Here is a 27289-nt window from a genome sequence, read left to right as displayed (position 1 = left end):
AGAAAAAAAAAAGAAAAAAAGAGAAAAGGCAGCAATACAAGGGCATCCATGACCAGGGTGCAGCCCGGCCCCCTTAAAGTATAAGGAGTTAAGGGCCGAAACACTTGACTGAGGGGGGGCTTCTTCTCTGAAGACCTTGTACTGTCCAGCTCTCCCTAGAGTTTCTTATCACAAGGTCTAGAACACACACATACACGACTCGGATTGTGACTCAGTGGTATATACAGAGATACTTGAGGGGAAAAGAGGGGGAACCCAACACACACACACACACACACACACACACACAGAGACTTGTTGCCTCAGTAAACGCAATAAAACAATAAATCGAGATTCACGTGATAATGATCGGCTGGTTTGACTGATCTGATCTCCGAAGTCGGCCCTCCCTCCCCCCTCCTCCCTCTCTCTCTTCAGTGTGCTTGATGTAGTAGTAGTAGTAGTAGTAGTAGTAGTAGTCACGGTAGTAGTAGGATACTAGAAGGGACATGACAAGCTTTGAAGCTTTTAAACAGTCTCTTCTTTGTCACATAACATATTTGGGAGAAATTTTGGTCAAGTGAGGTTCGACGCCGGCTTCATTATTTCAGTATTCGTCAAACTTTAGTTGAGCCGGAATTCTATAGAATTGTCCATTGATTCTTGAATGAACTGGTAGATGGTACTTGTTTTTAGATTAGGTGGCAGTCAGTAATGATTCCTGCAGCGTGCCCGGTTAGTAACTCGATTTCTAAAGCTAAATTTCTTGTATTTGAACGTTGTACATATTTTTCCCATTAGTATTTCTTGTGGAACTGCAATGAGGCGCAGAGAAGAAGTGACTGATCTGAAGACACATCCACATGACTGTTGAAAAGTTTGTATGTCTCAATGAGATCACCATATATCCTTCTACTCTTGAGGAAATGTAAAGTTAAACGATCATTATTGAAGTCATGCGCCCACATTCAAAGTGTTGCTCTTCTCTGCACACCCTTGATTGCAATAGATTGTCGCTTGTACAATTGTTGTTCTTATTTGAAATCAAAGACTCGCCTCTACGGCTGAAGTCTAACACAGAGCTGATCTCCACAACAAAAGCTTTTTCACCGAGAGAGAGAGAGAGAGAGAGAGAGAGGGAGAGACAGTCTCGATGCTTCGATTGTTGACCATAATTTGCAAGCAAAATAAGATCAAAATGCATTTTTAAAATAACCATTTTCATCAGTTCCTAAAAACAAATTTTTTTTAAGAAAAAAGAAAGAATTTTTTTCCGGGTAGTTCTGGCAGATTTCCGTCACTGCTCGATTGCAGAAAAATGTCAAGAGTGACATCCCCTCACTCCTTTGACAACAATGGCGTCTGTCTTGGCTCGAGCTAATGCGTTGCGCATCTGCAGTTTTATTAACAAGAGGCCTGCAGCATGCTTGTCGTTGCTAAAGGTAACTGGATACCTGGAAGTTGTTAGTCGCAATTCAAGTTCACCGTAGTCTTTGTTTCATACTGTTTCGCAGTACTACAACTGTTTTCTATCTCGCTGCCAGCCTTATTTACCTTTGAAATGGCCTTGACGCGCATTTCGGTTTGAAACAGCGAGTGGATTGGTTGAAATAGTGGGTGTGTTTCGATGCCTGAATGTTCGTTCACGTGTCTGTGCTTGTGGCTGTGTGTGTCTATGTATTTTATGCCATATGCATGTATATTTTTCGATATGTATTTGTAAAATAATTCCTGCATTCTTCACTAATTCATGGTTACAGCGAGCCTGTAGTCTGAACTGTGGTCATCAACCGTGACAGAGAACACCTTGACTGTTTCAATTAGAAGTTTCACTTATAGAACTTGAGTTTGTGTGACATACTCACAGTTTAAACACAAGGTTACAAGGCAAGGAAGAAATTTTACATAAGATATGAAAGACTGTATTTCACTTTTATTTTCAGTTTTCTTACAGGGACATTCTTCTTCTACTGCGTTCACTTGTATGCACACGAGTGGGCTTTTACGTGTATGACCGTTATTACCCTGCCATGTAGGCAGCCATACTCCGTTTTCGGGGGTGTGCATGCTGGGTATGTTCTTGTTTCCATAACCCACCGAACGCTGACATGTATTACAGGATCTTTAACGTGCGTATTTGATCTTCTGCTTTTATATACACACGAAGGGGGTTCAGGCACTAGCAGGTCTGCACATATGTTGACCTGGGAGATTGTAAAAATCTCCACCCTTTACCCACCAGGCGCCGTCACCGTGATTCGAACCTGGGACCCTCAGATTGACACTATATATGACAGTCCAATGCCTTAACCACTCGGCTATTGCGCCCGTCACAGGGACATTGAAACATTGCACACATGCAACATTTTTACACACTATACAAAATGAAAGATTGATATATAAAACGAAAACAAACAAAAAGCTGTGAACAATTGTACTTCTGTAAAGTGGTCTTGTTTTTCAATATCTGTGAGGCTTTGTTGGGGCTGGGAAAGTGAATCCAAAACATTGGTTAAATTTTTGCAGTTTCACGTATGCTGAGCATTAATCTCTTGTCATTCTGAAACATATTGGACACCAGAACATGCACCAGTGAACATTGTTTTACCTTCCTCAGTAAGAAAACTTACAAAGTGTATTTTTAAAAGTCTTATTTTTTTTGTTCTTTGGTTTTAAAAAAACTTGTTAATTGTTACAATATTTCGGTGCCATTTCTTTATTTTATTTTTATTTAATTTTTTTAAAGTTTTTATTTGTTTATTTATTTTGAGGCCAGGTTAAATAGTGCCAAAATTTAAATATCCAGTCATACTGGATCGGGCAAAGAGCAAATATCAATACCAGTAGCCTGCATATAAAACCCAAATAGAATAGCTGACCTTTTCAGAATTTATAAGAATGATAATGGATACTTATATAGCACTCTATCCAGAAAACTGCTCTGGGTGCTTTATGAAACATACTTGACACGTTACATCAATATAACATACATAGTGTATATACACACCATTATTATTATTATTAATATACTAGATAGCCTCCTGCAGAGACTGCTCCAGCCTGAACCACAACCACCTGTATCCCACAGTTTGTCAAGTGTTGCAGTTCTCTTCAAAACCTAGCCATTTTATGTACAATGTCATCACATCCTTTTGTTTCTCTCCTTGGTTCAAGCCTGTTGAGCTAAGTCTTGGATGGAGTTTGTGGCTGGTGTTGACAGATGCTGGAGCTGTCTACAGGAGGTTAATTATTTAGAATTCGCTTTCACTGGAAAAAGACTGGAAACTGCAGTCTTGTTTAGAAAAGACTTTTTTGTGGACCCCCCTCCCATTACATTATATATATATATATGATTATGTATGTACACATCTCTCTCTCTCTATATATATTAATATATATATATTTAAATATATGTGTGTGTGTGTAATTTGTGGACCCCCCTCCCATTACATAATATATATATATATATATATATATATATATATGATTATGTATGCACATATCTCTCTCTCTCTCTCTCTCTCTCTCTCTCTCTCTCTATATATATATATATATATATATATATATATATACATGTGTGTGTGTGTGTGTGTGTGATTTGCGTGATGCGTTTTAATACTTAGGGTTCTGTTTTTCCCCTGTTTTCATAATCATGTTTTCTTCAAAGAGAACATTTCTGTCAGACTTGCCTTATATTTGCTCTGTAATTTAAGCTGGCTTCAAAAATTCTGAAATGGATGTTGGCAGAATCTTTGTATAATAGGTTCTGCAGAGTCGTTGATTTTTTTCCTGACCTTATCTACTCTCAGTGTTCAGAGTTATGAATGCTTAGGTTTGCTTGGTTTCTACTTTGTGTGCAGGTCTCAAACTGCAGGCTGTCAACATCAGCAGGAAATGTTCAGAAGTTTTATTGCAATGCTGATGATGCCGTGAAGGACATACCAGATGGGGCCAAGCTTCTGGTTGGAGGTATGTGCCTGAATATCAGTAATCACATGCACGCATCCATGCATTCATACATTCTGTCTTTCTCCCTCCCTCCTTCGGTCTCTCTGTCTCCCTTTGTGTCACAGTCAGTCAGAAGCTTTTTTTCCCCCCAGATTAATGGTGTACTTCACGCACACAGACACAGGCAGGCAGATAGACACACACACACACACACACACACACACACACACACAAATGTGGATGCATGCATGCTCACGCTCATTCACACATGATGTCTGAAAGTAAAAATGATGATGGTTGTGAAAAAGCATAGAATATATGAAAAAAAACTTAGCCGTATGAAGAGCACAGGAACAGGAGTCATGATGGCTGCCGGAAAAAGAGGGCGCTAGTCAGGGGAGCAAAGGGGAGGTTACCTACTTCGGGAGGTTATCGGCCGTAGCTACTTTTGTTTTCTCCGCATAGGCGGATAGTAGTTTGCAGAGGACAGGAATGTCAGACCCCTGCTGGAGTCTGCACTAGTGGGTCATGGTAAGTATGTTACTTAAACGTAATTTTAGGTAGAAAATTTCCTTTTTCTTTTATTTTGTAGTTAATGAAAAGACAAACTCTTGCAAACATTTGATTTTTTTAAGTGATGAAACTAGAAACAAAATTTTATCATCACAGTATCTGTGACCTGTGGGCAGGCTTTGGTCTGTGCGGAATCCCGGAGAACCTGATAGCTGCCATGCTGAAAACAGAGGTGAAGGGTCTGACGGTCGTCAGCAACAATGCAGGTGTGGATGACTTTGGGCTGGGCCTGATGCTTCGTCAGAAGCAGGTGAGAAACCAACAGGAATGGTGTCCTGTAACGAAAGTGATTTTGTTTGTTGTCAAATGTGGGTTAGATAAAAAGAGATAAAAAGAGATTCACAGTTAAGTAAATGAGTCAGTTTCTAAACTTTGATTGTAGTTGTTTCTGTGTTGTATGTGTGAGTGTGTGTGTGTGTGCACATAAGTGTGCATGAGCATAATGTGTTTGCTTATATGTGTAAGTAAATGTGTGTGTGTGTCTGTGTGAGCGTGCATGCGTGTTTATGAAATATGTGCAAGTGTATGTTTGCATATACATATTCTTTTTCTTGTTGCCATTGATGCTGATGACACCTGGGTTTCAGATCAAGCGCATGGTTTCGTCCTACGTTGGTGAGAACGCCGAGTTTGAGCGACAGTATTTGTCAGGAGAGTTGGAGGTGGAACTGACACCACAGGTTTGTCACATTGTCTCCCTTCATTCAGTGACTTAACTCCTGTGTAATTGTCCTTTCTGTCTTGAGAAATTGTTAGTTGCATTAACCCATTGAACCCTGCGCCTGAGCATTGCTCTAGCTCCTAAATTCATCTCATTAACCCTTTCGCTGCCAGGAAAATAAGATTTAAGTGAAATCTATTTGCCAGGGTTTTTTCACAAAAAACGGGTATAAATTTTCAAAAAATTCTGTGCTCTTTGTTATTGGAGAAAGACCCATAAAAGTATATATTTTCTGAAAGGGAAATAAATAAAGAATACAAAACACATGATGTTTTCCCATTTTATGCATTTTAAGTGACATGCTGTTGTTTTGAAATCAGTGTTTTGTTTTTTGTCACATTTTCAACTTGTTCATTACAAACATTAGTCTGGTAATTTGCACAAAAATATCATTTTCTGGACAAATGATATCTGCACACACAAAATCATACTAGAACAACCACAGTATAAAAAAAAACTGAAAAAGAAATAGATGCATTGTGACTTCTGCAAGTGATAATATGGATGTGAGGCCACAACCCCCTCAGTCTCCACCCCCCTCCTCTTCACCCCTCTCACACCGTCACTTCATCAGACTGCGTTGGCTGAGTGCCAAGAAAATAGCTCATACGGTGCCCTGCTAAAAATTCGGTGACCTGTCGTCTGCTAGAGTTGAACAGCCTGCATCACTCACTGATAGTTTTATCTTGGCCACTCTCTTGATTGCTCCCTTTATTTTCTATCAAATCGTCCTATAAATGTTCACCACTGTCTTCTCCTTCGAATTTATGCTCCAATTCTTTCTGAGTATCAGCTAAAGAAATAAATCATGGTTGATTTAGTTCGTCACGATCGCATGTCTTGAGCACGGCGTCAGTCCGACATTTTGTTGAGCGAGCGAGGAGAGAAGTCAGGCAAACACTTGGACAGTGACCCAACCAAAACGTTCAAATAAAGGACTGCTTCATGACGTAGATGGGGTTTCTAGCTATGAATAGAATCTAGAGAGCTTCCCCAGGCTAAAGCTACCACTATTTTTGCCAAGGAAGTGAATGCAAACCAGGGAAAAGTCAGAATATTTCGATGACGAGTTATCTCGTCATGCAGGCAGCGAAGCATACATGCTTGCCATGACGAGTTATCTCGTCATGCAGGCAGCCTAGGGGTTAAAATGGTTTTCAAGTTCATACATATGCAGAAGCTGCAAGGAAAGGGAACTAACTTCTACAGTATTTCCAGATGTGTCCACATGTAATTTGCAGGAAAAGCAGTACATTTTCTGTGTTTTTTTTCTGCATCAGCATGGCTTGGAAGCCTGCCGAGACTGTAAACTCCCCAGTGTTGAATGGGTTAAAATGTTTTTTTTCATTAGCATGTTGTTGAAATTCATTGTGTATTTAATTTAAAGAAGTAAGAGAAATTGAGAAGGGAAGTAACTAGCCATAGGCTTTATCGTTTTCAGCCGTTACTAAGAATTGACTGGCATTTTGCACATTACAGGAATTGGACCCCTTTCTGCCTGCAGTAGTATGTGATGGTGAGCACACTTTAACTCACTCTGGATGGATAGTTTTCTCCCTTGCTTTTCCCAACAGACGGCCCATTTGCTAGGGTCTGGAAAAAAAATCATAAAAAATCCAAAACAAAGTAACTAAATGAAACTTGCTGTACTTGACCCAATGACCCCTCTCGTCTGGTCATGTGTGTGCCCACCTTCCTCCCTCTTCACTGCTCTCTGAAGTTAAGACACTGTCAGTACCTTCTTGCTGGTAGCTTTCTTCACTGCAGATACTTTATTCAACGTCTTCACCATCGTCGTTGATACTGAAACCTTCAGTTTGAAGCATTTCAATCACTTCAGCAGCAGTAAAAGCCACTGTTGTTATCTATTTTGCTCCAAAATTTTCTACTTGTATCGCCTGCGATGATTTGATACGTATGCAGATTAGCTTGTCATGTGGGGTGCCTAAGTCAGTTGCATGCCAGTGAGTGTGTTGTTACAGAATCTCATGATGAAACTTTCAGTTTGACCCTTGACACATTCGCAATGCCCCATAGCTGTGAGTGTTACGCTATCTCATGAGGAAAATGTAGAAAATTTTTGTATTGTCAAAATCGCTATCACGTTCCGTCATCTGGAACCATGCCTTATGTCAGGAACACTATAGCATTCCATCATCTGGAGAGAGTTAATTAAATATAATCTCAGGTGAAAAAATTGCATCGCGTCTGTAGAAATGTCTTCTGGCCTTTGTCCACCTTAATGTTCACAAGTTGTTGACTGCAGGGAACGTTAGCCGAGCGAATCCGGGCAGGGGGAGCAGGCATCCCGGCATTCTTCACCCCCACTGGTTTCGGCACGCTGATCCATGAGGGAGGAGCCCCTATCAAGTACAACGACAAGGGCGAGATTGAGATCGGCAGTAAGCCAAGGGAGGTAAGAGATGTTGATGATGGTGGGTGGTGTGTGTGTGTGCGTGTGTGTGTGTGTGTGTGTGTGTGACCTGACCTGACCTGCCTGCTGCTTTGACTTCTTGAAAGCAACTTTTAGAAAAGTAAAGAGGAGGCTGCTTACATAACTAGAAGTGATATTACTTGCTAAGGGAGGCTACAAGCCACAGCTACTTCAAAGTTTTTCCTCTTGGGTGAAATTTTATTTTGCACAGGACAGGAATTAGACCCCTGCCACCACTGGTCTGCACCAGTGGATTAGTATGTTAAAGGTAATTTTATGGGGAAAAAGTCTTTTTTTCTTTCCAAAGGAGTTTTGCCTATGTAGGAGCTGTGCATATTTAAGATTTCTGTAAATACTCTGCTGTTTGATTCAGCAGTGTTTTCATGCAGTTTATCTGATACAGCAGGTTGGTTGGAGTGGGTATTGGGTTGACTGGCAGGCGGGGTCAGGGGAGGGCGCATGGTGGGGGATTGTTTCATGGTCTTTCTTCATCACTTAAGGGTCCTAATCATGGGATATAGAGGGGAATAGACCTGAAGATTGTTTTTTTAATGGTAGCCTTAAGGCCAGACACGGTAGTGAAATTTTGACCAAACTCATGATTTTTTGTGATTTTCGTTTTTTCGCATAATTTGCTTCTTCAACATCTAATCTTTATAGTCCGTTTCACCTGGGTACTATATTCACTTAAATAAAGCTTTAAACAGCATCAGCATGTGTGATTTCTCGTGAGTACAAGCACATCTCTTTCTTTTCCTGTTTTCTCAGTTTTGTGTTTTGACCTCGTAAAACCATTTTTCAAAATGCTAATGCTCAAAAACTTTAAACGATAGCATGTTCAAACTTAGTACTTTCTTTCTTTATGTATTCATCTTTATTATAGTGCAGTGGTTTGTATAGTACTAGTAAAAGAATGAATGTACACTCATTTGAAAAAAATGATGTCAAGGAATTTATACTCATTTCAACAAAAAAATAATAATAAATATATTTATTCAAATTCCAAAATACCACTGCATTATAATAAAGAACAAATACAAATAAATCAAATAAAACAAACAGAAATAACATATCTTTAAAGGTACTGAAGTTATAAACTTTTAATTTTTTTGTTTGTCGGCCATTTTGGATTCGTTTCCATGGAAACCGTCACGACAAATTGCACAAAATGACCTTTTTAGACATGTTTAGTCCAATATCTTTGCATACCATGTCACAGAAAGCCATAAACTTCAAGTTTATTTCATACGTTTTTGTACTACCGTGTCTGGCCTTAATGACCATTTTCACAAGAGCCAACTTCATGCCCAAATTAGGTTTTCAGCTCTATTCCAGTTCAGTTCATTTGTAAAAGTCTTGTTTGTCACCAAATAATGGTTACAGTTGGGTTTTGATTAGCAAGAGCCAGTGAGAAAGCTGCAGAAGCCAAAGAACATTGAGGTGACCGACCTTCACTCAAATGAAGGCTGAAGGACTTTGCCAGAGGGTAGTACGGTGACAGTTTGTCACCCTAAGAGCAATTTATATATCTCTGTATATATCTCTATATTGATGTCTGTAGCTATCAATCTATCTATCTGTGTAGGTATATACATACATATACATGTACATATGTGTGTTTCAGAGTCGGCAGTTTGATGGACACGATTACATCATGGAAGAAGGGATCAAGGGGGACTTTGCTCTGGTCAAGGCGTGGAAAGCAGACAAGGCAGGAAATCTGACATTCAGGTCAGAATAATACATGTTCTAATGGGGAGAAAAAAAGAATGTATAGACTTCTCTGTGTGTGTGTGTGTGTGTGTGTGTGTGTGTTATTTGTGCTTGTTGAATTTTCTTTCATCTGTGTTGATATTTTCGATAGATATATATAGGTATGTGTGTGTACGTATGTATGCATGTATGAATGCATGCTTGTCACTGATGAACAAATGCACCTTCGTACATTGTTTGGAATGCATTAGAGCTATCAGTGGAAGGCCACCATGGAACCACACAACAGAGGAGACCCAGCGCTGCTGCTGATTCTGCTCAGTAAGCGCTCAGTGGTGCATGTTCTGATTCAGACACCACCTGCTGACCCCCCTACACATGACAATAAACAATAATTACTGTCTTGGAGCCAGACTGAGTGAGCTTCTCTTCTGGAGACAGTTAATTTCCAGTTTTAGTTTTCTAAATTCTGGGAGACATGCAAACAAACTTTTGCGAAGCAGTCATGTGAGAGATGACGTGTGTAATCCAGCATTCTGATCAAGAGTTGAGCTTTAAAACACTGCGAAATGACCCATACCATGAACACAAACTGATATTGTCACGCTCAGGTTGCCGGAGAAAGGGGAGGAGGGGCAGTGGATGGAAAGAGCATCTCTCTGACTGGAACATACTGAGTGAAAATTCAGCATTAGTTTACTGGTGCTTTTGTGGACCTGATCGTACGGCTGCACATTAGTGTACTGACTGAATCTGCATCAAAATTATGTGGAATAACTGTCAAAAGAGTGTCAGAAACCTTAGAAAATGGGTCAGACATCTGCTGATATTAATATCACTTAAACTAAACGTGAAAACTGCCTTTCAAATAGGTCTGAACTGGAGATACTGATTTAGGAAATTGCCCTGTTTTTCATTGAGAGTTTATGTTGTGAAGATAGTTTTTTGCTCTTGTTGAGTTTGTTGTTGTTGCTTTTATTAAGATTATATATAAAAAAAAAAGAAGTTTTTAGACGGTGTCATTTTTGCTGCTAATTTGTTCTGTGCTTATGTGTGTGTGTATGTACATGTGTGTGTGTGCATGTGTGTGTGTGTGTGTGTGTGTGTGCATATGTATGTGTGTGTGTGTGTGTGTGACAGGAAGACGGCCAGGAACTTCAACCCCCCCATGTGCAGGGCAGCGAAGATCACCATTGCAGAGGTGGAGGAGATAGTGGAGGTGGGCGAGATCCCTGCTGAAGATGTGCATGTCCCACACGTTTACGTTCACAGAATCATCAAGGGGCCTAAATACGAGAAGAGAATCGAGGTACATTCTCTCTATTATTCTGTCACAGACCTTCTCTCGACCCTTTGAAACAAATCTGAAAACAATCCTTTTCAAGCAGTCTCTGTATTATTAATGCACTCCTTAATTAGAGGAACATTCCTTTTCAAGCAGTTGCTGTATTATTAAGGCATTCCTACATCTGTATTCTCGAATCTGTGGATCCACATCTATTCCTTCCACACATTTTTTTTTTGTGTGTGTGCTGGAATGTGTGTGTTCTTGTGTGCTTTGTGTCTGACTGACGTGTTATTGTAAAGTGCTTTCAGAGGTTTGAATGTGCTGTATAAATGTAGTTTCATTAGTAGTATTACTACAGGATAGTTGTGTGGGTGATAAATTTGGTTACCTTAGTGGACAAGTGTGGTTTTTTTGTGTGCAGTAGCTGGTTCTGTTCATCTTGTGTGGATGTGTGAGTTTGTGTGTGTGTGTGTGGTGAGGAGGGAGAGGAGGATAAATAAGTGCAAAGTGTGTGTTTATGATTATGGTCCATTTCAGTTTCATTTTCAAGAAGACATCAGAACATGTCCTTTGATCCATATACACAATGTCACATCTGCTTACACATGCATGCTTGCACATACACACACACAATCTCTCTCAGTGACTGAGTTCCTTACTGATAAAAAAAAAAGTCAAAAACTTAACATCACCATTCCCCTTTTCTTCAGGAGAAGTGAACTCATACTGCTGATACTGTTTGGTGACAAAAGTCAGTGCTGATACTGTTTGCTGACAGAGGCTACGACTTACCACGGAAAAGACTGAGAGTGCTCCGCCAAAGCCTGGAGATCTGTTGAGAGAGAAAATCATCCGTCGGGCAGCTGCCGAGTTCCAGGATGGCATGTATGGTATCCCTTTACCACCAGAAGCATGTAATAGTAATAGGAATGATAATAGTGCATTTATATTGCGCTTTCAAACCTCTCAAAGCACTCGTGTCAGTCAGAATCAGAGCATACAAGAAGATATACAAGTACGCACACACGCATGCACACATGCTCATGCATGTAAGAAATAGATGTGGGGGAGATAGTGGCATACAAAAGTTATGTATTGTTATGATTATGATGGTGGTAGCTGTTTGGTTTGGCCCTTAACGGAGAACAGTGAATCTTGGTATCGGCATGCCCATGCTGGCCAGTAACTACATCAAGCCGGGCATCAGCGTGCATCTGCAGAGTGAGAACGGGATTCTGGGTCTGGTGAGTTGACTGTTGTGGGTGTGTGTGTGGGTGTGTGGAGGAGAGGGGTGGAGGGCTTATGTGTGTATGTGTGTGTGGTTGTGTGCATGTGTGTGTGTGTGCCTGTGTGTGTGTGCATGTGCATGCTAAAGTGAACGAGTGAAATTGACTGTCTTTTATAAGTGCGTGGTGTTGTTTTTGTTTTTTTTTTGGTTCACATGGATTTGCTTTGAGTGAGAAACAAATAGATTCCATTTTATTTCAAGCAGTATTGGTGGCCAAGTGAACAGGGCGCCTGTCCAAAAAGAAAGAGAGTCATGCTGTATGTATGGTACCTCCGCCCCCCCCCCCCCCACTACTCTCCCTCCAAGCCTTCCGACCCTCATCCCTTGCCTCCTTTAAATTTACATTGAGTATATGGATGCAGAGGTGCCAAGGTAGTAAGGACCCTGGCATGCCAAAAAGTGAACTGAATTAAAAGCAGGTTTTGTTGAGAAGTGGAAAATATTTTGATGACATCGTTTCATCACAGTCATCAGGTATTATCTGTATTTCTATTTTTGGTAGCAGTGTTTCGAAGCGTGCACAATGTAGTTATGTCGGCATCAGTTCAGGAATGCTGTTGCATTTTGAGAACAGGTGAACGGATGGAAGAATACATACATACCATGTGTTTGTCTTCTTTTTATTAAAAGAGATTTATTTTATTTCATTATATATATATATATATATATAGTGTGTGTGTGTGTGTGTGTGTGTGTGTGTGGCAGGTCAGTCTGACTGCAGTTGTAGGGGCTGCCCCTTCAAAGATAGGCTGAACCAGATAGACAGAAGATAGGCTGAACCAGATAGACAGATGACTGGCAGGCCTTGCATCTTTCTTTTTCTTTGTTATTATTATTATATACATATATGTTAAGAGAAAAAATGAGGACGAATGATTTGAACTCCAGGACAAATTCCTGACCTCTTTCTTAGCTATTGTCTGGTTTGCCTGCTTCATCCATTCACTCCCTTCAGCGTACAAAACTCTGTTGCTCAACTTGTCCTCAGAAAAGAGAATCTAAGCACAGCACTCCTCTCTCGCTTTCTTTCTGTAGGCTCCCTCTCTCACACAGAATGGAGTGCAAGATGTCCTCTCAGTGTGACTGCCGTCACCTCTGCACGCCATCTGCCATCTGCTCTCTACAAGTACAATCAGCTGACTTCAGATCCATTCTGGTTTTGTGCCATCAGATTTCAACACTTTACAGTTGGCCCACTGCTCGTTCTCTGTCTCTGGACCATACAGTTGGAATACTCGCCCTCTTTAGCTTTATCAACTCCCTGCACTGAGCTCTTTCAAGTCTGGCCTCAGGACTTTTTTTTTTTTTTTCCAGAATAGCTCCTCCATACCATCCCTTTTTCTGTCCATAGCTTCTCCAACTTTCTATCTACATATGTGTGTGTGTGTGTGTGTGTGTGTGTGTGTGTGTGTGTGTGTTTCCTTTGTTTCAGAGTTGGGCATGATTGTGAAAGATGGGTAGTGAAAGTGCTTTGATTTGATTCTGTACAAGATTTAGTGATATATGAAAATAATAATTATTAATATTAGTGTTATTATCATTGTTATTGTTGTTATTATTAGTATCGGTATTACTGTGGTTATTATTATTTCTATTATTATTATGATCATGTGGAGTGATAGCCTAGAGGTAACACGTCCGCCTAGAAAGCAAGAGAATCTGAGCGCACTGGTTCGAATCACGGCTCAGCCGCCGATATTTTCTCCCCCTGCACTAGACCTTGAGTGGTGGTCTGGACGCTAGTCATTCGGATGAGACGTTAGACTGAGGTCCCGTGTGCAGCATGCACTTAGAGCACTAAAAAAAATACCCACAGCAACAAAAGGGTTGTTTTAATTACACATACTTAACCGTGACCCACTAGTGCAGACTCCGGCAGGGGTCTGACATTCCTGTCCTGTGCAAACTACTATCTGCCTATGCAGAGAAAACAAAAGTAGCTAAGGCTGATAACCTTCTGGAAGTAGGTAACTTCCCCTTTGCCCCCCTGACTAGCGCCCTCTTTTTCCGACAATCATCATGACTCCTGTTCCTGTGCTCTTCATACGGCTAAGTTTTTTTGGTATTTTCTGTCTGTAGTGTCTTTCTGGCAAAATTCTGTAGAAAAATCCACTTCAATAGGAAAAACAAATAAAACTGCACGCAGGAAAAAAATACAAATAAATGGGTGGCGCTGAAGTGTAGCGACATGCTCTCCCTGTGGAGAGCAGCCCGAATTTCACACAAATCAAGCTGTTGTGATAAAAGGAAATACAAATACAAATGATCATTATTATTATAGCCACTGACAAAACACTTTGTGTGGTGCAGGGTCCCTTTCCTCGCCCAGGGGAGGAGGACGCAGATCTGATCAACGCCGGCAAGGAGACGGTCACCGCCATCCCAGAAAGCTCCTACTTCTCTAGCGACGATTCCTTTGCTATGATCAGGGGGTCAGTGCATCTCAGTTTCTTTAGAACTGATCTTTTGACAGAGAAGTCATGGCAGAATTGGACAGGCATTGTGTGTGTGTGTGTGTGCGTGTGTGTGCGTGTGTGTGTTAGACCACATAGAATCGTTTTAGGTTAAAATACTGTTATTTAATGGTGAAACCCATTCAAAAACATCAGTCTGTGTGTTTAGGAATGCATGTGGGAATGCATTTGTGTGTGTTGCGTGTGTGTGACTGAGAGCAAAAAACAAATGGAAGCAGAACGGTGCCAGAATATTCCACTTAATGTTTCTGATAAAAGAAGCAGGAAGAGTGTGTGTCCATTTATGTGCATATCTCACCATGATTATTTGTGTGTATCAAATTCAAATTCAAATTAAAAATACTTTATTGTCTGCTTCAACCAAAACAGAAAATTTTCTTTCGGCTCATTTAAAATGCCCGTCGGCAAACATTAGAGAAAACTATGAACAACTGACACACTAAAGTGATAGCATAATTTATGTTTTCACGTTGTCTCAGTGATTATGGTTCAAGGCCTGGTATGGCATGGTGGTGTGTCTTTGAAAAGGCACTTTGATTTCTTCACTCTCCCCTTGTGTTATCAGTTAACGGGTACCTGACTTCAGCTGGGAAAGGTTTCTACTGTAGAAGGAGAGGACTGGGATCTGCTTACCTGTGCCGAGCCCCAGACACAGTAGATATGATTTCACTGCCCTGATGGCCGTAAAAGGCTGTGGGACTAATGATCTTTAGTCATAATACTTGTGCATGAATAACTAGAAAGAAATATATAATTGCCTTATTCCTAAATAGTATTTAAAAAAAAATTGAGACTGTATTTGTTAATAATGAATACTTGTTTAGCACTTTCCTCTGTTAAAGGGAACTCAAAGCGCTTTTCAAGAAACATTACACACACACACACACACACACGTACGCGCGTGCGTGCGCAACAACTTACAAGAAAAAGAAAACAAAAGTTTTAACGCACAAAAGCATAATACAGATTCAGAGACAACGCGTATTACATTACCTTTTACACACACACACACACACACACACACACACACACACACACTTTCTGGAGTCTTTGTATTAACATTTCTACACAAACTGCAACTTATGATGATCTGTGGTTCAGGGGACACATAAGTCTGACGATTCTGGGCGCCATGCAAGTGTCGCAGTATGGGGACCTGGCCAACTGGATGATTCCTGTGAGTAGACGAGAGGACTCAGTTTCATTCCACTTTGTTTGGGCTAGGTCTGTTTCGTGTCATGGAAGTCTGGAAATGTGTTGGGGAAAATGAGAGAACCCTTTACAGGGCTGGAAAGGTCTTGGGGAAAATGAGAGAACCATTTACAGGTCAGTTTTACACTTAGATCTCTGTTCTTCAAATGAGGTAGTATGAGGTACAAAACATTTTCTTATCAGAACTAAATAAAGTTGTGTTTTTTTTTTTTTTTTTTTTTGTTGGTCTTTTAAAAAAAACAAACAACTTAAGGTGAGTCATCTTTTCCTTTTTTTATTTTTCGTCCATAGGGTGGTTTAGTGGTGGGTGCCATTTTTTCATGCTTCTAGTCCTTGGTCACTCACACATATGTACTTAAACATTCCACACACACACACACACACTCTCATTACCACAAATGTCCCTTTTACTAACAGCAGTTCATTTGACAGTTTTGATTCTTAGAACATTAGTTTATTTTTGGCCCAGCAAATGTGAAAAGGATGTTTGGAGATTTTATTGTATTACAGTGCAGTGTATTGTATTGTATTGTTTATTGCTTTGCTTTTTTGTCACAATAGATTTCTCTGTGCGAAATTTGGACTGCTCTCCCTTGGAAGAAGTTGTCACCTGCCGCCCATACAAGTGTTTTTTTTTCTTTTTTTTGTTTTTTTATATTTTGCTATCAATGAGCATTTTTCAATAGAATTTTGCCAAAGACAACCTGATTTTTCTTTAGAAATTTTTGTTGTTGACATACACTAATTGCATGCTGCACATATGACCTAGGTTTGTCTTCTCATTCGAAAGAGCCCTAATGAGATGCTGCAAGCATTTTGGCAATTTAAGTTGATAATAACCTTTTCCCTTCCACTTCCTGCTCAGTAAAACAGTTGATCTGGAGCATTTTAAAGATGTATTCTTCAGTGCTGATTGGTTTAAACATGATTTTGTTCTTAGAAGCAAGTAAAGACACTGCGAACACATAGAGCTCCGGATGAGACGATAAACTGAGGTCCCGTGTGTAGCACACACTTAGCACGCTGATAAAGAACCCATGGCAATGAGAGTGTTGTCCACTGTCAAAATTCCTCAGCAGAAATCCACTCTGATAGGTAAACAAATATACATGCATGCACTCAAGGCCTGACAAAGCAAGTTGAGTTATGCTGCTGGTCAGGCATTTGCCTAGTAGATGTGGTGTATCATATTTGGATTTGTCTGAAGCTGAAAAATGGAGCAACAATAAGCTGAAGCTTATGGTGAGCTTGGAAATCTGCACATGCACACAGTGAATACATAACACAGCGGCAGTATTAGCGCTGGTTCAGCATAGTCAGGCAGGGAGGACTGTGTTGAACAGGGCAAGATGGTGAAAGGCATGGGGGGAGCCATGGATCTGGTGTCCAGTTACAACACCAAGGTCATTGTCGCCATGGAACACACCGCCAAGGTCAGTTAGTTTCTTTTTTAAAAAATTTATTTATTTTATTGCAGTGGTCACTCATCACTTCTTTCCATAGCTCTCTAGGTTCTTCAGCCCCAGCGGATATATTAACAAAAGGATTGGATTTTAAAAAAAAAATTTATTATTTTTTTATTATTTTTTTTTTACCTCTCTTGCCCACAGACAAGGAAATGGGGAGGGGGAGTGGGGGTGGTAGGGGACGGAGATGGTCTGCCTCTGCTCATCACAAGTTGCCTGTTGCATGCGTGCATGTAATTGCGTGTGTGTGCATGCGTGTATTTGTGAGTGAAAGATGGATAAGAAAAAGTGACAATGAAATTACGATAATTCTGTTTCTTGTACATGTAAAAGTCACTATCAAAAAAAAAAAAAAGAGAAAAGAGCAGAGTAGTAGAAAGGCACTGTTATTAGGCAAGACGTGTGTGCAAGAGAGGTATATTAGGTGCTTAGTGTACCAATGTGTATGTTACCAATGTGTATGTTTGTATTTTCTGTTTTTTTTCCTCCACATTTTTATGTTTGCATTTCTTTCATAACACGTTACACCACTTCTTTTTTTTCAGTTTTTTTTAAAATTATTTTTTTGCCTTTTTTTTGTTGTTGGTAGGGATGGGGACAGCCAAAGCAAACATTATACATATATGCAGGAATGTGTGATGGAAATCATACTGTTTGACATAAGCAAATCAAAGAAATTGTGTATCAATTTTTACTGCAGGGAGGTAAACACAAAATTCTGCAGGAGTGCAGTCTCCCTTTGACAGGCAAGAACTGTGTGGACATGATCATTACTGAAAAGGTAAGAAACTGTCCCCATGTACACTGACAAGAGTGCAACACACACTTGCACACTCACACACGTGCACACACACACACTCTCTCTCTCTCTCTCTGACACACACACACATCCAGCACAGAATGCTTTCTTTCTGATTGTATTGACACCATGGTTTAAATCAGAACTGGCTTGTAAATTTTATGTCTACAGAGGAGAAGTGTGTTGGGGGGGGGGGGGTTGTTTTTTCTAAATGTGATTTTCACACTACTTCTTTTGCTATAACCTTTGCTAAATTTTTCAGGGTATATGGATTTCTGCCTTAAGAGTGTTGGATTGTTCCTTTACTTATTATAAGATAAGATAAGAATAACTTTATTATCTCCAGTTGGAGAAATTTTATCATGCCATGGTTTTTGTTTGTTTGTTGTTGTTTTAAGAAAACACCACTTTCATTAATGTCAGACTTAGTGAATAGACATTTTCTGAAGTTGAAAACCGTACACACACATACACAAACGCACACACATTTAGCCTCTGACATGGGCAAACAGGGTTTTTTTTCCCCTTCCCAGTCAGTTTCTTTTCCCTCGGGGTCAGTTTCTTTTCCCTCTTTGATAACAGAAGGACCTTTAGGAGAACAGAAGAAAGATAGTTTATTTCTGTCTCTGGAAATTGTGGCCTGGTAACCAGCAACAGTATGGTCTATACGTTTATTTATTTATCTGAACATTAAGCAGTACTGGTGGACTACTTCGAACTTGTCAAAACACACAATAACCCTCCTCAAACAGCAAAACGTTGTGACTGGTTTTTTCCCAGGATACTTGTATGATTGTCAGCTGTGGACCAAAGGACTCAACCAATTGAGTTTTTCTGATGACCTGTATCCAAGGAATATTTCATCTTCATTACCGGGAAATATGTTTATCAGCAGGGTTTTTGGGGGGATTTTTTTTTTTTTTTTGTCTTTAAAAAAGAATTGCAGACTGGTTGGTGTGCGTTAGGTATGAGTCAGAGACTAAACTTTTTTTCTTTTCTTTTTTTTTAATTTTTTTTTTAAGACTTTAGTGGTAGTCTGGGTAAATTTCTGGATCCAGTGAAATTTGAAAGGAGTCTTCAGCATTTGTGGATAAGGGAGGTAATCAAAGGATCCTTCACTACTCAGACATAGGGGAGGTAACTGGATGTGTTCAGCATTGGCAAATTTTTGCAGAATTTTGAGTGCTACTGTGTTACTATGAATATATCGTGTATTGACCTGCAAGAAAATAAATTCTAATCTGTTTTGCTGCACAGGGTGTGTTTGAGATTGACAAAGAGAATGGACTGACGCTTGTGGAGATGGCTGAGGGAGAAAATGTGGAGGACATTGTGGAAGCTACTGGGTGTGAATTTAATGTGAGTAGTCTGTGTGTGGTGTTGATGTCTGTCAAGGAGGTATGATGGTGTAGAGAGAGGGAGAGCGAGAGAGAGAGATATGAAGGGAGATACATGTATCTTCATTCTTGAAGCTAAGTCATGATTATACATACAGACAGACAGATAGATAAGTTATATTATCCGTTCTCATTGTCACAACCACTGCACTCTTTTGATATTTTATCTTGTATAGCCTCTCCGCTCTCTTCCTGTTGTTAATGAATGAGTCAAAAACATAAACCAAATAATGAACTACGGTAATTCAGAATACATTGCTACTTAATGTACAACAGTGCACTACGGTAATTCAGAATACATTGCTACTTAATGTACAACAGTGCACTACGGTAATTCAGAATACATTGCTACTTAATGTACAACAGTGCACTACGGTAATTCAGAATACATTGCTACTTAATGTACAACAGTGCACTACGGTAATTCAGAATACATTGCTACTTAATGTACAACAGTGCACTACGGTAATTCAGAATACATTGCTACTTAATGTACAACAGTGCACTACGGTAATTCAGAATACATTGCTACTTAATGTACAACAGTGCACTACGGTAATTCAGAATACATTGCTACTTAATGTACAACAGTGCACTACGGTAATTCAGAATACATTGCTACTTAATGTACAACAGTGCACTACGGTAATTCAGAATACATTGCTACTTAATGTACAACAGTGCACTACGGTAATTCAGAATACATTGCTACTTAATGTACAACAGTGGTGAGCTCTGTAACGGTTTAGTATTTATGTTTCTGTCTTGCTAGGAACAAGCTTGACCCAAGTTATGATCTTTTATTCTGGAATATGTTTCTGGATATGATCGAGTAAATTACACTCACACACGCATTTGGCTTCTTGCTCTCTCTCTCTCTCTCTCTGTCTCTCTCTCAGCCTTTCAATGTTTCATACAGTGGTGGTTCATACTGGAATAATAACTAGTAGTATTAACTTCAGAAGCTCCTTAAAAAAAACTATTTGTTTGATAAAATGGAAAATATATAAATGATGTTAGTCAACCTCCGTGACGATGCCATTCTACTTAAACAGGTAATGTTAAATGAAATACCATGCACAATTATTGTTATTGTTAGTATTAGTATAATTGTTGTTAGTATTATTAGGGATGGTTACATATTTATGCATATGCAAGTGTACTGTTGTGTGTGAATTGTCCGTTTTAGTATGTATTTATCTTTCTTGCTGTGAGTATGACATGATTTTGTTCTTTCTCTCTCTCTTTTTTTTTAATTTTCATTTGTTTTAATCTTATTTACTTAGAAGTAGTAGTAGTTGTAATAGCATTGTATTATTTATTTTGTTTTGTTTACTAGTTTAATTTCTTTGCCCTGAGGGCTAGATGAAAAAAAAGCAAGTCCTTGCTTATTCCACTTAGCTCATTTAAGAAAATTCATTCCTTCACTTTCTTTACTCTTACCCTTGTCCATTCTTCCTTCTGCTTACCAACACGCCCCATCCCTTTTGTCCCTGTTGTTATTTATTTACAGTGTTATTGTATTGTACATAAGTATCTATACTTATGTTTGTACATGCTTATGTAATTTTGATGTTGCTGTTGTGAGTTTTAGTCTTGCATTTTTTTTCTCACTGATTTATTCTTGCCCAGAGGGCTGGATGTAAACAAGTACTTTGTGCTTACTTGTTTACCCTTGTAAAATAATATTTCGTTCATTTCGTTCATTCATTAGTTGTCTGTCTCTCTCTGTTTCATAATGCATTATGTCAGTATTGTGCAAAGCTTGAAACTGTGAGAACTTGAATTGTTCCAGGTGTCTCCGGATCTGAAACCAATGGAACAAGTGGTGGTGTAAGTGTGTTGTGCTGAGAGATCAACTTGGACAAAGAAGACAGTGTTGTGCCTGACAGACTGTACAGATGTATACCAAAAAACAGAAATGCCGGTCAAAGGATACAAGCCAGGTTTATTTTTGCTGGAGATTTTTTTCTGCCATGCAGGAACACTGTAGTAAAAAGCATGCTCAGTATAGGGGTGGGAGTGAGTACGTATACTACTCTGTTGTTTTGTTGGTTTTTTTTTTTTAGAATGATATTAATGCTTGGGTTCAAGATTGGTAAAGCATTTTTGTTTCACCCTTCCGTGTCTTTCGTGTTTGCTCTGTGAAAGTTTGGACGGAGCTCATTTGAGCTGTAATCTCTGTAAGCATATGTTGGATTGTTCTGAGTCATTATAGTGCACCCATCAAAATGATATATAAAAATTCAAGTTTTGATGGGTCACTGTCACTACCGTGGCCATGTCAAAGCAGTGAAGCCCTGATATCATAGATGGAACTTTGTGTACGTGTTGCGTCCTCTGCTTTTTTGTCAGGTCTTTTGATATCCGCTTCTTGAATCCGTTATGTCCATGTTCCTCCTAGTGAGCAGTTTGTGAGCTGTTCTATATTGATTCCAGGGAAGGTTTGGTTCATGTTCATTTCCACAAATGTTATACTTTTGGGTTCGGAGCTTGGCCTCCATATAAATCTGATTCACTAGAGTGTTTTGATGGATTTTAACCACACATAATGTTCACAATACTATAAGATGCATGGGTCAAATTTGAGAAAAGAAAAAAAAAAGTATCGTCTTATAGTCTGTAAAATATGGTACTGGTTTCTTGGCTGGAAGGTTGTCAGACTGTTGCCTTCCCAAGGGACCTGCACTTTTGCACTGATACCTGGATGAAATTCACCTCTTTAACACATCACCACCAGGCATCGATACATAGACAGGATCTTGTGTACCTGCAAGAAAAGAATTACGGTTCTGAAAGAATATTGTGATTTGCAAATTGCCAGACCGCAGAAATTTCCCTTTATTACATGCAGGACGATGCTGTTTCACTGTACCTGTTTTTTTCTTCTTTTTTTTTAAAGCCCAGCATTCCATGTTTTCTGTTTGCCAGTATGAGATTGGATCATTGTTGTAAACTGTCTCTCAGAACAACATCGTGGTAGTTGTTTGAGGGTGCTTTACCCTGTCTGCATTTCATCCCACCTAAGTGCAGAAGCACTGGGGGTCAGTGAACAGTGCAGATGCACTTGGGGTCATTGAGCTCAGAGCTACATGTTCATATGGAGCCAGGAAACTGTTCACTGCAGAACCCTCTGTCTCTCCTCTCTCTCTCTCTCTCTCCCCCCCCCCCCCATCCCCCCCACCCCCCCTTCTCTTGTCTGGGTTCCATCAGGAGATGTTGAGATAATACATGGTCAAGTTCGCCTTAAGCAAGAGAAGAGCAAGAGAAAAATCTGTTGTGATAAAAGAAATATTGTGATGACATCTTCAGATTACTCTGAATTTCTGTCTTGTGTCTTGTGTTCTTTCCTTCCTTGCCAGTAAATCCAGAGAGACTTTCCTTATCCACCCCCACACCCCAATCTTTCCACACACCTGAGGATTAAAAAAAAATTTTTTTTACAAGCGCTTGACAATTGTTCAGTAACTGTATGGTCACAAAGTACTCTTTGTCTTCAAAACCGATTTGAGAAACAAACAAAACCCTATGAACAAAATCCTAACAGAAACCAGGAGATAATTAAGGATTGGAAATTACAGCTGTCTCACTGACAATGGACATTTTGGAGCAGCATTACATTTTTTTCTGTGTAATAGAACTGTTTTATCAACACATCATATAATTGACTTGTCAAATGTTGTTCAACTGTTCATACCATGCTCCCTTGGATTGTTCATTTTGTATTCAGTGTTTCTCTTTTTTTTATGCATATATATTCTTTTCAGAGTAATCATGCTTTTTCTGCTATGTTGGTTGTGGAACTTTTAGTTGGTAGATAGTTGGTATAGTATTTTTGGGTCTTAAAAAGTGCTTTGGATAAATGGTATAACCACCCCCCACCCCACCCCCCTGAATTAAGAAAAAAAACTACACTTACTGTGCACCCTTTAAAACACACTGTACTCATAGCCCCCAGATGACCATACAAGTGCCAGCAATTTACAAACCATTTGTTGTTGTTATCGAGTCCAGTTTCATCTCATGATGCTTGAAAATGAAATGGAAACAACAGTTCAAAACATAATGTAATCCTCAGTTTGCAGCATCTTTAACCCTTTCACTGCCAGCTCGCATTTATGCAGTCCAATTCTGAAACTAGCAAAACTTGATGGATTAAAAAAAAAAAAAAATGTTTAGATGCCATAAAGGTGGAATATGACTGCTTTGTAAAATTTCATCATCATTTCTGGTTGGCCTGGAAAGGTTTGTCAGCTTGTGTGACTGAGAAGCCGAAACGCTGCTGCACAGCTTGTTCTTCCTTTTTGAATCGATTCGTTCATTTCCAGCTCAGAGTAGATGTTGTTAGGGCTTGTGATCAGTATTGTAATCACCCTTGAGTAAACTGAGCACATGATGTGCAGGCAGGACGACTGTAGTTTTCAGAGTGTTGACAGGGACACGGACCATGATTTTCAGACCTACATTTGAGCTGCATTCATTCAGATTGATGCTTTAACTGATTTGGCATAAGTAAGGCACCCATTTGGTATAAATATGGCACACATCAGAAGTCACCTTATCGTCCAAAAGTTATGGCATTGGAGAATTCCACTATTGCAGTGTGGTGTTGTGTTTGTTTGGTGGTGTGTTTTTTTTGTTTTTTTTCCTGTATTGAAATATGTGAAGGTTTAAACGTTTTTGGTTCTTGCAGCCATTCAAATGTGTTGAATCACTGAGACAGGAGGATAGCTGTATTAATCAAACTGAAAGAAACAATCAGTTCGGATATGTGTAATAAGCTGTTGAAGCTGTTGTAATCAGGAAATGAAAATTATAGACTAAAGGTGATCTGGGCATGAGAATCATAGATTAGAGTCTCTGACCCTTTTTTCCTTTAAGTTAGCTTATATGGATTATCATTTAGTTTTGCAATACACTGCAGTTTACTTTTGTTTCATTCTTGTAAGTGGATTAAGTGTATCACTGGCTTGTGAGTTTGTGAATGAAACACTGTCTTTCACTGATACTATGAATATATTATAGCATGTCATTGTGCTGTGTATGAGGTGTTTATTTGGGGGAAAAAATCCCTTTTTTTGTGGAGTGTTTGTGTGAACAATAAGACTGTGTACAGTGTGCCACCTTTCTTCTTCAGCATTATTGGTCTGCAACTCACATGTTGACTTGATCTACACTGGGCTTTTGCATGCACAACTGTTTTTACCCCACTGTTTAGGCAGCCATACTCTGTTTTCAGGGGTGTTCCTGCTGGGTGTGTCCATGTTTCCATAACCCACCGAATGCCAGCATGGGGTTACGGGATCTTTAATGTGTATGTTTGATTTTTTTAGCATGTGCATACACACTACGATGATTGGAGCACTGGCATGACTGTCTATAAGTTGACCTGGGAGATTGGGGGAAAAACCTCTGTTCCCCCTTAACCCGGTGCTGTCAGTGGGGAAAAACAAGGACTTTTGAGACTGGAAGTCCACTTGGTTGATCTGACCACTCAACTGTTTGCCAGTTTGATTGTCGCTTTGAGCAAACACCACATGAACAATTCGTCAGTCCAAAATTTCAGTAACAACAGACTGTTACGATAAATCTTGTGCTTGCAAAAGAAACCTTCAATGTACTTTACCATATCGGTCTTTATCTTTTTATTTTTTAGTTATTTATATCTATTATTGATATATAAAATTTTTATTATCATACAGTGTTATGCTTTTTAGTTTATTTTTATTATGTATTTATTTTTTGTTTCATGGAGGTGTTTTTTTTCTCACATTATATTTTCTGTGGCTGGAAATGGCGTGCGTAATCATGCTCGGATAAATCTAGTATTTTTGCTTTTTTCATTTACTGAGAAAGATCTGTATACTGAGAGGTTGTTACTTGTCATGATGCCTATTTGTACATCTGTATAAATAGAATTATGCAACTTTATTATGAAAATAAAGAGAGAACTGCTCAATTAATTTTTTTAAGTCTTCCTTAAACCCTTCATTGTTGTGCTCAGTTCAGTTGAAGCGATCTCACTTCAAACACATTTTTGAGTGGAGCATTAATTGTCTTTAATTAGGTTTAAAAGAAGAGTGGGAAAAAAGGCAAAACTAGTCGAATACTGGTGATCCATAGCATTAGCAAGGCTTGAAATACCCACCTGTGTGATTGTCCGGGACAGGTAAACCTGGGGGACATGTGGAAATGCTGTCTGTAACCTTCTGTTGGGAAGCCAGTGTTTGACAGTGAAAGGGCGATGGAGCAGTCGGCTTCAGTACTGTCCAGTCACACTTCCCTCCTCCCCTTTTCACTTAACTCATTGATCCCTGCACCCGACGACGAGTTTGGCTCTGGCATCAAAATATGTCTCATTGAAATGATTTTAATGTTCCTACATACGCATACACCACAAGGAAATGGAAATAACTTTTACTACAGTATTTCCGGATGTGTCCAGACATAATTTGGAGGAAAAACAGTACATTTTCTGTGTTTTTTCCGCTGTCATCAGTATGGCATGGAAGCCTGCCGAGGCTGTAAACTCTCCAGTGTTGAATGGGTTAATGCCTCCCACCACAACCCCATGTTTTTTTGTTGTTTTTTTTCCAGGTATATATAGAACTTATATAATGAAATATGTCTGCTGACTTGTCAGTGCACTGCTTCTGTTAACCACCTTTACTTAGGGACGGCAAGCAGATGTTTAGATGGGAAGGACAAGTAGATTTTTTTTTGATTTTTTTTAATCTACTTTTCCCTGGGACAAAAAATATTAGCTTTTTATTATATATATTAAGTGGTATTAAAGAGAACAGGACACATTACTGTTGTCATTTTTCTATTTATTGCCTCTGCAAAATAAATCAGTCATGCAGTGAGTCAGTTTACAAACTTAACACAGAGAGGTTGATGTCAGGTATTTAAAAACATTAACAGTTTAAAAAAGAAGAAAAAAAGAAGTAAATTCTCGATAACGAGAAAGAAATCTTACAGAACTCCCATGAATGAAGGAGTAATACTGTTTTTGCACAACATAAACTAGTATTCCAGAAGAAAAGGGAAAAATACAGTACATCATTCTGTCCAAAATAAAACCACACTAATTTACCTAATAATGTATGTAAATTATGAACTGTGCATACTGAAATGACAAATGACGGTGCTGATTCAGGATGAGCTCATTGCATGAAATTCAAGTTGCGAATTCTTTAGCAAGAAGTCTGCAAGTAGATGTAGAGAACAGAAGAGATATAGAGAATGAATTAATAAATTTTATTTCCATTGGTTAACAGTGAGAGCATGCAGTGCTTTTTTTTTTTTTCCCCCACCAAGACTTTGAAACCATGGAGATGGGTGGAGATGGGGGCAATGAATGAAAAGGAATATATAAAAAGAAACAAGAAAAAAAATAATTGTATGAAATGAGCATGAACATTATCGATTATAATTTCTTGAATAAATGTTTTTTGTAGGTGTTGATGAGTGAGAAGGACAGAGTGAAAAAGGAAGAAGAAAAAAAGAGAGACCGATTGAAAGAGGGAGAGGGAACGTGGAGTCAGTTTTGTCCATAGTAGAACTTGAGCGCCCACTGATTTCTCCTTTCAATAAAAAAAAAGATAAATAAACAAATAAATTTATCAAGAAGAAGAAGGCAAAAGGAAAAAGCAGAAAGACACAAAACGGGAACACATAGGCGCGATAGCCGAATGGGTAAAGCGTTGGACTTTCAATCTGAGGGTCCTGGCTTCGAACCTCTGACAGCGCCTGGTGGGTAAAGGGTGGAGATTTTTTCGATCTCCCAGGTCAACATATGTGCAGACTTGAAACCCCATTGTGTGTATACGCATGCAGAAGATCAAATACGTATGTTAAAGATCCAGTAGTCCATGTTGGCGTTCGGTGGGTTATGGAAACAAGAACATACCCAGCATGCACACCCCCCGAAAACGGAGAATGGCTGCCTACATGGCGGGGTAAATAAACAAAATGTTCATACATGTAAACTGTTA

General features: G+C 39.3%; 1 protein-coding gene across 1 annotated transcript; it reads left to right on the top strand.

Annotated features, from left to right (window-relative positions):
• Positions 1–1299: 1299 nt before the first annotated feature.
• Positions 1300–27289, top strand: LOC143279706 (succinyl-CoA:3-ketoacid coenzyme A transferase 1, mitochondrial-like). Its single transcript, XM_076583810.1, has 15 exons — positions 1300–1421; positions 3840–3948; positions 4617–4750; positions 5088–5180; positions 7488–7637; positions 9280–9386; positions 10509–10677; positions 11435–11546; positions 11806–11900; positions 14255–14376; positions 15520–15595; positions 16974–17063; positions 17797–17877; positions 19153–19254; positions 21088–27289. Exons 1-15 carry the CDS (start codon positions 1335–1337, stop codon positions 21127–21129), a joined length of 1569 nt encoding a protein of 522 aa, XP_076439925.1. The 5' UTR covers positions 1300–1334; the 3' UTR covers positions 21130–27289.

Source organism: Babylonia areolata, chromosome 3 (assembly GCF_041734735.1).
Source record: "Babylonia areolata isolate BAREFJ2019XMU chromosome 3, ASM4173473v1, whole genome shotgun sequence".
Classification (NCBI taxonomy): domain Eukaryota; kingdom Metazoa; phylum Mollusca; class Gastropoda; order Neogastropoda; family Buccinidae; genus Babylonia; species Babylonia areolata.
The sequence above is the reverse complement of the archived record's forward strand: the minus strand, read 5'-3'. Positions and strand labels throughout refer to the sequence as shown.

Bases quoted from the DNA above. Each gene is read 5' to 3' on its own strand.
- LOC143279706 (XM_076583810.1), top strand. From the start codon at position 1,335: ATGGCGTCTGTCTTGGCTCGAGCTAATGCGTTGCGCATCTGCAGTTTT. The intron at 10,678-11,434 runs GTACATTCTCTC...GTTTGCTGACAG, and splicing joins AATACGAGAAGAGAATCGAG to AGGCTACGACTTACCACGGA. The intron at 17,878-19,152 runs GTAAGAAACTGT...TTTGCTGCACAG, and splicing joins ACATGATCATTACTGAAAAG to GGTGTGTTTGAGATTGACAA.